This window comes from Solanum dulcamara, chromosome 1, assembly GCF_947179165.1.
Source record: "Solanum dulcamara chromosome 1, daSolDulc1.2, whole genome shotgun sequence".
Taxonomy (NCBI): Eukaryota; Viridiplantae; Streptophyta; class Magnoliopsida; order Solanales; family Solanaceae; genus Solanum; species Solanum dulcamara.
In genome coordinates, this window is record NC_077237.1 from 9348761 (window position 1) to 9361498 (window position 12738).

A 12738-nucleotide genomic window follows, 5' to 3' on the forward strand; every position below is an offset into this window, starting at 1 on the left:
GCCGCGCCAAGGACCAAACTACTGAGGCACATTCTTGGTGCGATAGTGGCGCGTCGCGCCCTTACGGCGCCAAGGCCAATATTTTTTGGGTTCTGGAAATTGGCTTGAAAACCCCTGCACACCTTATAGTGGCGCGCCACGCCAGAGCCCAAACTATTGAGGCGTGTTTCTGGCGCGATAGTGGTGCGTCGCGCCACTGCGGCGCCAAGCCCAGTTTTCCAGCAATTGCAACCCAGGCCTGAAAATCTCTGTTGTGCTAGTTCATCTTAGGATCGCCATATCTTTCGATTCCGAACTCCAAAAATTACATTCTTGGTGGCTTGGAAAGAAGACTCGACGAACTTTAATTTGATGGGTCGTGGGCCGCCCAGATTGTCGTCTTTCAAAAGATAGGGTTGTTAGAAGTCAACCCCTTATGCGAACTCCTCCTCAAACTTAGCCACGACGAATCTTTTGGATTTGATTTGGTCCTAGGGGTCCTTCATGACCCCACATCACCTCTAACGCTGCTAAATTTCTCAACGACTCGTCTTACTCATGCAAATGCTCCACAATACTCGAGTTTGACCCTACCCGAATACAAAAAGGGTCCGAATCTTAGGGAAAATTTTTGAGGGGTGTTACAATTGGGAGAGTGAAATTTATGGATTTTGGGCAAATGGGTGTTGAAGAAAAGGGAGAAAGATTGTGTTTTGTAAAAGAAATTTATAAAAGAAGAACACACAATGAAGAAGAAGAAGAAGAAAAAGAAGAAGAAATGATGGCAGAAATGAAGAAGAAGAAGAACAAAAAAAATAATAAAAAAATATTTTTAAAGAAAAAAACGTTTTTCACGCGCTTAAAATGGGTGCAACACACGCAATGTGCCAAGTCAACACAAAGTGTCAAAATGACACATCTGAGCCTTACTTGAGGTGTCTAAAATGAACAAAGCCTAGTTGAGGTGTCTAAATGAAAATTGGTGCCAACTTTAGGGGGTCACCGATGGGTCTTGCCTTTTTCTAAAGTTAACAGATGCATGTGCACCCCTCCCTCAAACGTGGGTTCGCCTCTGTCAGTAGGAGTGTCAAATGTGCGGATTGGACAGAAATTGACGAGATTAAAATGGGTTGAATCAGAAATTGAATTGGGTCATGACCTGCCAAACTTACTTTGGTCCGAAATGGGTTGGGTTCAAATGAGCTAAAAATCGAGTTGGATCATGACCCACCTAAAGTGATCCGATTAATCTCAAGAATGTTGTAACATATTATTATTTACCGTTGGTAACCACAATTTGAATTCCAACTCAAGAAAATTAAAATAAAAAGTTCTTGATTTTGAAGTGGAAAGTCACCAAACATTACACCAACCAAATAAATATATATTTAAAATTACTCACTCAACATGTATTCTATGGGGAAAAAATACAATATATTTTCTTTCGATTATTTTGATCCCAGAAAAGAAAAAATTTAATTTACAAATGAAAAAAGTGGATAGATAAATCATAGAAGATATAAAGTAGATTGTAATTTATACATTCAATTTGGGTATACACATTGCACCCATGCAAATAAAGAGCATTAAAATGATTCGAATTGAAGATGAAATTGAGCTCAATTGAATATCATTTTAAAATAGGTAAAGGCTTGAATGAATTGAGATTGACCCAATTTAAATAATCTTGAACCCAATCGATAAAATTCTGAGTGGATTACCTATATTTAGGCTAATTTTGACAATCTTAATTATCGATATGACACTTAAAAAATTATAATACTTTTAATGTGTGTTTAACTGTTAATTCTATAATAATAATTAAAAAGGGGCAACTTTCAACCCTTGATAAACCATTTTCTTGAAGGGCCACAGATATAGTGGGTCCCTTTGGAAATATATTTGCTAGTGAAAGTTATTTGAGGAAATTTCAAAAAATGATTAAAACTAGAAACGTAATCAAGCTATTTAGCTGTAGTTTGCTTAATTATGATTTTAAGCTACATGTTAGAAGGATGAGAGAGGCAAGCAAAAGAGGAGAGAGGTGAATTATATTTGTATATTTATTGGATAATTATATATATGTAACTTGCATGTATATGTATCAATAAATACAATTGTATTAATGAATATAATTTGTATCAATGAATATAATTGTATCAGCGAATACAATTGTATCATATGTATCAAGTTCAAGTGTATTAATAAAATAAAATTTGTATCAACGCATGCAATTGCATCAATATTATATTTCACAACAAAATGCATTTGTATTAATGTGCATTTATATGCATTTGTTGCCATGTATAGTATTTGTATTTATTGCCTTATGTGTATTTTTATTCGTCTGTTGTCATGTGTATTTATATTTTATATCACTAAAAAGAATATGTATAGTTGATAGTTATCATTTATTTATATATCATTGACTGTTAACATTTGTATTTGTATCATTGAATGTTACTATTTGTATTTGTATTGAGAAAGAAATGAGATGGTGAGACAGAGAGAGGGGCAAAGAGAGCAAAGAGGCAAAAGAGAGAGAGAAGGGCAAAGAGGGGCGAGTGAGAAAGGAAAGAGAGAGAGGAGAGAAATGAGTAAGTGTGCAAAGAAAGAGGAGAGTGGCAAGGGAGAGAGGAAAAGGGAGAAAGAAAATTGTTATAAAATCTTAATTATAGGAACGGATTATAGATCTTTCAAAATATATTGGTGTATAGTAAATAATATCACATATTTGCCTTACTACATAATTTTTCCAATTTAATTCTCAAGTTTATAGCCTATTCTATGTGTCCTTTTGACTAGATTTATACATCAAATGATATCAGTGATTTTCAGGTTTGACCAAACTCCATGTGTCCCTTTGACTAGATTAATTGTGTTTCAAAAAATTAAATTTGATTGTTATTTCTTTATATAACTATAAAGTGATAAGGGAAAGGGAAATATTGAAAAAAACATAATTTGCTAAAATGAACAGTAAAAAATAATAATTTATTTTTAATAAGATCCAAGTAAATTGAATAGAAGGGATATACTAAAGATAAAACTATGTTTTTGACTAAAACTCAAAATAATTTTGTTAGTAATCATTATGCTCTCACTAAATTTGTTTCACTACACATAAGGTAAATGGGGTGATAAGATAATGTACATATGAGGAAATAACATAATTAGTTAGGAGAAAATATACCAACTTAACATTATTTCTATATATGTCATAGATACTTGAAGTTGATAATAAGGTAACAAATATCATGTTTATTCCTATTTTGCTTCAATGTCATCCCTATATACATTCACTTGTATGCATTCACTTCAAATAGCAGAGCAACAATTATTGAAGAAATTAAAATGGCCTCTCTTTTTACTTCATATTTTCTTCCTTTAGTACTTGTTGCAAACATTTTTAACTTTCAAACCTCTTTGTGTGACCTCAATGCAGACGAGGCATTAATAACAGGTATATGTAGACAAGTACAAAATCCTCAGTTTTGCTTAACCACTTTTAGACAAATTTTGCATACCCATCCATATGTTCTTGAAGAAGTAACGCGAGCTGCTATCGCCCAATCATTACAAAATGCTAATGACAATCATGCTTTCATAGAGAAAGCTAAAGCAAACGCAAAAGATAAAGAGACCCAAGACTTGTACGGTATTTGTGATAGCGGTTATGGATTATTGATAACCGTTCTCCAAGATGCTACCCAAGCATTAGCTAACAAGGATTTTAATGGCTTGGAAAATGACCTTTCAAAGTGTCCCAAATTTGTGAGTGATTGTCAGAATGCACTTGGTAGCAAGACAACGCCTGAAATGTTAGATAGGAGTAGAAAACAATTCGATCTTGTATTAATGTCAAAAATTGCTGAAGGCCTCATTAAGAAATAGGTAGTTTATATAATTGTTATAAATTAGTTTGTCTTTATAAAAAGTTAGTAGCTAATAAAGAAGGGATTGATATTCAATAAATAATTCTTATTTTCAAGTGACTTATTATATCATGTCTAAGCTTATCATTTTCATTTGAGTCTTAGGTTATTTTTTTTAGCCTAGCTACTTGCGAGATTTTTTTTTTCTCAACTACTAATTTATTACCTTTTTTGATTTAATTAGTAAGGTGTAAGTTAATAATAAGCCTTGGAACCACAGATCATATCAATCCAAAAGGACGTTTTACTTGGCTGAAAATACATATGACTAATCGACCTTTTTCTACGATTTTGTTTTAATTTTTATCTGATTAAGCTGAATTTAATTTGAGTATTCCGGGCATCTTGGTCTTAAATTAAAAACTATTTGAGCACGATTTGAAGTCATGTAGCTCCAAAGTTTGGTTCTGAACAATAGTTGTATTTCTGAATGATTATATTTTCGGCCAATCTTCTCTACTTTAATTGTTATTTTTGTTGTTATTGTTGCTTCGTGTTTGACATTAGTCTTTTACCCATTAATTAATTTTTTTTAACTTTCTCATTGATATAATAAAGCTTTGGCCCTAATTTTTTACTTTTCAAATTGAAGATGTTTCCATGTTAAATTCTGACGTATTTTGTGACTGTTAAATTATTGATGTGTTATAGTTGCTACTTTATAGATCTGTGCTCGTATTTATTTATTCTCTGTTCGATTAAAAATTTACAAATTTTACCCAACAGGGCTATTGTTTGTCTAATCGATGATAGTTGTGTTATACATATAGAATTAAAGGAACACATGGACTCATTTGTCTAATAGAATGAGAATATTGTGTTCTATATATTTACTTATAGAATGTAAATCACATATGAATTTTATTTGTCTATGCTAAAATAAAAAAATTCTGTTATATTGATTTTGATGCAACAAATCAATTAAAATTTCTCTTTTACAATGGTAACTGTCAACAATCCATATATATATATATATATATATATATATATATATATATTAATTGTATGAAAACTTGAGACTTCTATGTTAAAAGTTCTTATATTGACATGTGTATTTTGTATCACTGAAAAGAATTTGTATTGTTGATTGTTATCATTAATTTTTCTAAAATTGACAGTTAACATTTGTATTTGGATCATTGAATGTTACTATTTGTATTTGTGTTAAGAGAGAAAGGAGGAGGCGAGAGAGGGGGGCAAAGAGGGGATATTGAGAAAGGGCAGAGAGGCGAAAGAGAGAAAGGGGCAAAGAGAGGCGACTGAGAAAGGGTAGAAAGAGAGAAGAGAGAGGCAAGTAGAGTACAGAGAAAAAGGAGAGAGGCGGGTGAGAAAGGGTAGAGAGAGAGAAGAGAGAAGCGAGTAGAGTGCAGAGAAAGAGGAGAGAGGCAAGTGAGAAAGAAAATTGCTATAAAATCTTAATTATAGCTATAAATTATAATTCTTTCAATTTATAGTGGCGTATAGTAAAGAGTATCTTATGTTTATCTTACTACAGAATTTTTCCAATTTAATTCTCAAGTTCATAGCCTATTCCATGTGTCCCTTTCACTAGATTTATACATCAAATGATATCAGTGAATTACATGTTTGACCAAATTTCATGTGTTCATTTGACTAGATTAATTATGTTTCAAAAATTTAAGTTTGATTGTTAGTTCTTTATATAACTATTAAGTGATAAAGGTATTATTGAAAAAAAACTTAATATGCCAAAATGAGCAGTAAAAATTAATAATTTATTTTAATAAGACCCATGCAATATAGAATAAAAAATATATGCCTATGTAACACTTGCCTCCGTTATTACGGATAAGCCAATAGGGAAGGAATTCGGGCTAGAAAAGCTTGGATAGTGATTTCGTAAAATTGAGCATAAAACAGACTTAGAGGAATTCTGAGTCAGGAAAAGTCTAGGGTGATCCCTATTTGGAAGGGGGATTGAATCTTTAGTTTGATTGGGTTATCTGATAGCCAAGATGATATGGAGCCTGTATGGCTTTACAGAATCATATTCGGGAGAGTACAACTCCTGAAATTAAACTTGGCGTGAAGGGTAAACATTAAGACAACATAGGATGAGGGTATATTGTGATATGGGAGACTTAGAGACTCTTTACGAGGTCGCTGTCTTCACATATCCCGCCAAAGCGGAAATAATCCCGCCAGGGCGGGGCCGCCAGGGATGGTCCCGCTGTGGCGGGACAAACATGACTTAAAGTCGGAAAAAAGTCCTAGAAGGTTTTTAGTCATCCCACTTCATTCTTAGGAAACCAGAAGCGACCTAGGGTGAATTCTTGTTGATCCCCACCTTATTTTGTGCCAAAGGTAAGTAAATCACTCCATTAATTTGTATTTTGATTTCTAGAATCTAGAAACTTTGGTTGGTAATCATTAAGGGAGGGTTTTGGACTGAAACTAATGGTGGAAAATAACCCTAGGATGGGGTTAAGATCCTGGGTTTGGCCTAGGAGGTGAATTATGCTATAATTCATGAACATTAGGCCCTGGTATTGATCATTTGTATGTTATTATTGTTTTTTAGATCAAGAATAAGCTGAACGAAATCGAAAAGGAAAAGAACTTGCACTTTAGAGTGGTTAAACTTGGTTTCAAGGTAGGTGATGGTTGTTCCCGTATGTTATTCATGTAATCGCTATCTTACTCCATTGTATGCATATGTGTATATAAATAGGAAAGCATGTAATGATTTGTGTGAAATGATTTCTTATGGGATATGATATGTAATAAACCTGTTCTTGGTAGCTATAATGGTTTGCATATTCATTGTGATTGTGGCTGAATTGTATACTTGAATTGGGTGTCATATTTCAACACGCATCTAAATTGCGTGTCACATTCCGATACATATTTGGATCGAGTATCACATTCTGACATAATCTTAGACCGGATGTCACGTTCCTACACATAGACTTGTGATTGTAGGTCCCATGAAAGGACCCGTATGTGCAATTACATGATATTGAGAATGATAAACTGTGATAATTTTGAGTACTGGTTAGGGATGATAAGTGTTGAGTCTGTTCTGTATATATGTGCTTACTGTGCAATATTTACTTATCCATGTCTCGCTTACAAGCTAGTCGCGTGATTCTACTAGTACACTGTTGACTTTGTGTACTGATATTACCCTTTCTCTATCTTTGTTGAGTATAGAGCACATTCAGACGGCTGCTGAGAGACCTAGAATAGAGAACCATTAGCTGCTAGAGTTCAAGGGTGAACCAATTCTTCCAAACTGTCAGGGGCTCTCCTTATTCTAGTCTTTCTTTTAGATTCAGACTTCATTTTTTATTTGTTTCTATGACTTTTGGGGTTGTATCCCCTTTTCTACACTTGTTGTTTTGTTTAGAGTTTTGATACTTCGACTTTCAGATTCTATGGGTAATTCCACATGATTAGTTGAACTAGCTGAGTTTATGGGGACTCAACACTCTTTTCTCTTATATTTATTCTATTAGTACCTTAAATGTCTTATATCTTGCGATAACTGGCAATTTGGGTTGTAAGAATAGTTCTTCCATCAGAGGGTTAGTGTGCGTGCCAATCAAGATGGGTCAGGATTGTGACAAATTTGGTATCAGAGCCCTAGATTCATTAATCTCGTTGTACCAAAACAAGTCTAGTAGATTCTTGCGAAATGGTATAGAGATGTATGTACTTTTCTTCGAGGGGCTACAAGACATTAGGAAAGATTTCTCTGTCTTTTCTTTCTCTTGTTCTATAACTTGATTTCAATTGGTATCTGGGATTCAAATTGGTATCTAACCTTTTTCACTCTTTCGTCCGTTAATCGGTTCGACCATGATTGACACTGAACACAAGATGTTGACCAAGTTTTTGAAGTTGAAGCCTCTAGTCTTCCACGGTTCTAAGAGTAAGGATGCGTATCAGTTCATTCTTGACTATTATGAGAGGTTGCACAAGTTGGGGATAGTTCACCAGCATGGGGTTGAGTTTGTGACCTTCCAGCTGCAGGGTGAGGCCAAGCAGTGGTGAAGGTCTTATGTGGAGTATCACCCACCAGTGTCTCCCCCACTTACTTGGGTCCTGTTTTATGCCTTGTTTATGGAGAAATATATGCCACGTGCCTTAAGGGATTGCAAGAAGGACGAGTTCATGTCATTGGAGCGGGGTGGTATGTCAATGGATGATTATGAGGCCAAATTTGATGCGTTGTCCAGGTGTGCCACTCAACTGGTAATATAGAGGAGAAGAGAATCGATCATTTTTGAAGGAATTGAACCCTAAGTTGCAATTTTTGTCAGTTCTTCGTTGGGCAGAAGTTTTAATGAAGTCACTGATTTTGTGAAAAAGGTAGAGGGTGTGAGACGACATAGGTAGGCTAAGCTTTGGCTAAGAAGCCTAAGAGTACAGGTAAATTCCAGGATCCTATTCTAGAGGGTCAGGCAGGCCGGTAATTGCAGTCCGGCCGATTCAGTTAGCACTGCTTACTTCTATCGGCAGTTTTTCAGGTACTCGATAGTAGCATCCGATCTAGGAGAGCCAATGGCCTTCTTTTTCGGGTAGCAAGCCATCCTTTTAGCATGGCTATTTTAATTGTAGAGAGCTGGGGCATATCAGAAGGAAGTGTCCCCCCTTCCCCCCCCCCCCCATCGCAGGACAAATTCAGCGCCCTAGTAGGTCAGGGAAGTGGTACCCATGGGCGGAGGTGGAAACGGTAGAAGACGTCCACAAGGTGGGCGAAGAGGAAAATTGAGAGGCCATGAAGGCTGAGGTAATAGTAGTGCAGGTCGAGAAGTAGCGTAGCCAGGCAGGGAGGTGGCCCGCTAGGATGACAGGCTCAGTTTTATGCTTTTTCGGGCAAGACCAAGGCTGAGGCGTCTGATGCAGTTATCACAAGTACTATTCTTATTTGTGATCGGATGGCTACTGTTCTGTTTGATTCGAGTTCCACTAATTCATATGTGTTAGTGAGATATGCCTTAGGTTTTGATGCACTTTGTGATGTACTTGATGTCCTTATTCATGTTTCTAACCCTATTGGTGAGTCTGTCATAGTCACCCATGTTTATCGTTCTTGTTCTGTTATACTTATGGAATTCCAGAGTTGGGCTGACTTAATGATTTTAGACATAACTGATTTTGATGTAATTTTAGGCATGACTTGGTTGTCCCCCTTTGATGTTGTGCTTGACTTTAATGCTAAGACTGTGATTCTAGAGATATCGAGAAGGGGGAAGTTAGAGTGGGAAGGGGTGTACAAGCCTAAGGCAACTAAGGTCATATTCTTTCTCTAGGCTAGAAAAATTGTGGGCGGGGTTATTTGGCTCATATTCAGAATGTTGATGTAGAGTCTCCCTTTATAGAGTCTATTTCGGCTGTCTATGAATTTCCAGATGTGTTCCCTACAGACTTGCCTGGTATGCCTCACGATAGAGACATAGATTTTGTATCGATTTGGAGCCGGTCACTCGCCCAATTTCTATTCCTCCCTACCGAATGGCTCCAGCAGAGTTGAGAGAGCTTAAGGCTCAATTCCAAGAACTCCTTAATAAGGGATTTATCCATCCTAGTGATTCTCCGTGGGGTGCTCCGGTGTTGTTTGTGAAGAAAAAGGATGGTAGTATGAGAATGTGCATGCATAGATTATCGGCGACTGAATAAGGTCACTATTCAGAATAAGTACCCATTGCCGCATATTGATGACCTTTTTGATCAGTTGCAAGGTCCATAAGTCTTTTCAAAAATTGATCTCAGATCTGGGTATCATCAACTGAAGATTAGGCCTGAGGATATGCCCAAAATAACTTTTAGGACAAGATATGGGGACTATGAGTTTTTAGTGATGTCTTTTGGGCTGACCAATGCACCTGCAGCCTTCATGAGTTTGATGAATGGAGTTTTCAAGCCATTTCTAGATTCTTTCATAATTATGTTTATAGATGATATTTTGGTATATTCAAAGAGTGAGAAAGAACATGTAGACCATCTTTAGATTGTTTTAGGTTTATCGAAGCAGAAACTGTATGTAAAATTCTCTAAGTGTGAATCCTGGTTGCCTTCAATTGCCTTCTTGGGTCATGTTGTTTCGAAGAAAGGGGTAATGGTATACCCACAAAAGATTGAAGAGGTTAAGAACTGGGTTCGACCCAGCTTTGTGACTGAGGTGAAGAGTTTTATGGGGCTTGCCAGTTATTATCGCCGGTTCGTGAAGAACTTTGCTTCTATCATTACCCATTTAACAAGGCTGACTCAAAAGGAAGTACCCTTCGAGTGGACTGATAAATTCAAAGAGAGCTTCCAAAAGTTCAAGACTCTTCTGACCACAACATGTATCTTGACCCTACCGGTTGAAGGTAAAAACTTTATTGTTTATCGTGATGCTTCACATTCAGGTTTGGGAGTTTGTAATTAATGCAAGAAAATAATATTATAGCCTATGCTTTGCGGCAGTTGAAGGTACATAAGAGGAACTATTCGACTCATGACTTTGAGTTGGCAGAGGTAGTATTTGCTCTGAAAATCTGGAGGCATTATCTTTATGTTGTCAGTTGTGAGGTGTATACTAACCACTGCAGCTTGCAGCATGTATTCACCCAGAAGTATTTGAACTTCGGACAACGAAGATGGATGGAGTTGATCAAGGACTATGATGTCACCATCCAATATCATACAGGAACATTTTCAACTTTCAAACTTCTTTGTGTGACCTCAATGCAGACGAGGCATTAATAACATGTATATATAGACAGGTACAAAATCCTCCATCTTTCTTAATCACTTTCAGACAAATTTTACATACTCATGCATATGTTCCTGAAGAAGTAACGTGAGATGCTATCGCGCAATCATTACAAAATGCTAATGACAACCATGGTTTCATAGAGAAAGCTAAATCAAAAGACAAAGAGACTCAAGACTTGTTCGGTATTTATGATAACGGTTATGGATTGTTGATAAACGTGCTCCAAGATGCTGCTCAAACATTAGCTAACAAGGATTTTAATGGATTGGAAAATGACCTTTCAAAGTGTCCCAAATTTGTGAGTGATTGTCAGAATGCACTTGGTAGCAAGACAACGCCTGAAATGTTAGATAAGAGTAGGAAACAATTCGATCTTGTATTAATGTCAAAAATTGTTGAAGGCCTCATTAAGAAATAGGTAGTTTATATAATTGTTACAAATTAATTTGTCTTTATTGAAAGTTAGTAGCGGATAAAGAAGGGATTGATATTCAATAAATCATTCTTATTTCTCAAGTGACTTATTATATCATGTCTAAAATTATCATTTTCATTTGAGCCTTAGGTTATTTTTTTCAGCCTAGCTACTTGTTGGAATTTTTTTTCTCAACTACTCATTTATTACCATTTTTTATTTAATTAGTAAGGTGTAAGTTAATAATAAGCCTTGGAACTACAGATTCTAGCAATCCAAAAGGACGTTTTACTTGGCTTGTTAGAAACCAAAATGAAGAGATACAAAATTTTGGGAATTTTCTGTATATTCTTCAATATTGTATCTGTACACCTTATATACAAATACCTAATTAATAATCTATTAAAGAAAACAAAAAATTCTACATATTTGTGCTATTCTCATTGGTTAAATAAATAACAAACTAACTAAATTTGTTTTTATGTACAGGTGTTATATGCTGAGGTGTATGGTCCAGATTTGATCCATCAAAATTGCTTTCAATGGCTATGATGTTATCTTGAGCATCAATGGCTGTGATGCAATATTGGGAATCAATGGTTGTGATGCAACGAATCAATGGCTGTGATTTAATCTTGGGAATCAACGGCTGTGATGTCTTTTGTCCATTATCTTGGACACATAAATATCTTCTGCTTCTTCTGGAGACTTCTGTGTCCGTTCACTTTCTTCTCCTTCTTCTTTGTTTTCTCTTCATCTTTCTCTTGAAGCTGTAGATTCAGAGATGGCTTCTTGCCAACATGGCTGAAAATACATACGACCAATCAGTTTTTTTCTACGATATTTACTTTATTTTTTATCTGATTAAGCTGAATTTAATTTGAGTATTCCGGACATCTTGGTCTTAAATTAAAAAACTGTCAGAGCATGATTTAAAGTCATGTAGCTCCAAAGTTTGGTTCTGAACAATATTTGTATTTCTGAATGATTTTCGTCCAATCTTCTCTAGTTTAATTGTTATTTTTGTTGTTATTATTGTTCCGTGTTTGACATTAATGTTGTAGCCGTTAATTAATTTTTTTTTCAACTTTCTCATTGATATAATAAAGCTTTGGTCCTAATATTTTACTCTTCAAATTGAAGACGTTTTTCCATTTTAAATCCTGATGTATTTTGTGAGTGTTAAATTATTGAAGTGTTATAGTTGCTATTTCATAGATTTGTGCTAGTATTTATTCTCTGCTCGACTCAAAATTTAAAAAATTTACCCAACAAGGTTGTTGTTTGTCTAATACATTGAAAGTTGTGTTATACATAATGTAAAGGAACACGTGGACTCATTTGTCTAGTAGAATGAGAATATTGTGTTCTATACATTTACATATAGAATGTAAATCACACCAAAATTGCTATAAAATCTTAATTATATAGCTACAAATTATAATTCTTTCAACTTATATTGTTGTATAATAAAGAGTATCATATGTTTATCTTACTACTAAAATTTTTCAATTTAATTCTCAAGTTCATAGCCTATTTTACGTGTCCCTTTGACTAGATTTATACATCAAATGATATCAATGAATTTCATGTTTGACCAAATTTCATGTGTCCCTTTGACTAGGTTAATTATGTTTCGAAAATTTAAGTTTGACTGTTATTTCTTTATATAACTATTAAGT

At 35.1% G+C, this 12738-nt stretch overlaps 1 protein-coding gene across 1 annotated transcript; it reads left to right on the forward strand.

Annotated features, from left to right (window-relative positions):
- Window positions 1–2473: 2473 nt before the first annotated feature.
- On the forward strand, window positions 2474–3873 carry LOC129891297 (uncharacterized). Its single transcript, XM_055966608.1, has 2 exons — window positions 2474–2576; window positions 3425–3873. Exons 1-2 carry the CDS (start codon window positions 2474–2476, stop codon window positions 3871–3873), a joined length of 552 nt encoding a protein of 183 aa, XP_055822583.1.
- The last annotated feature ends 8865 nt before the right edge of the window (window positions 3874–12738 follow it).

Bases quoted from the DNA above. Each gene is read 5' to 3' on its own strand.
- LOC129891297 (XM_055966608.1), top strand. From the start codon at position 2,474: ATGGTGAGACAGAGAGAGGGGCAAAGAGAGCAAAGAGGCAAAAGAGAG. The intron at 2,577-3,424 runs GTAAGTGTGCAA...ACCTCAATGCAG, and splicing joins GAGAGAGAGGAGAGAAATGA to ACGAGGCATTAATAACAGGT.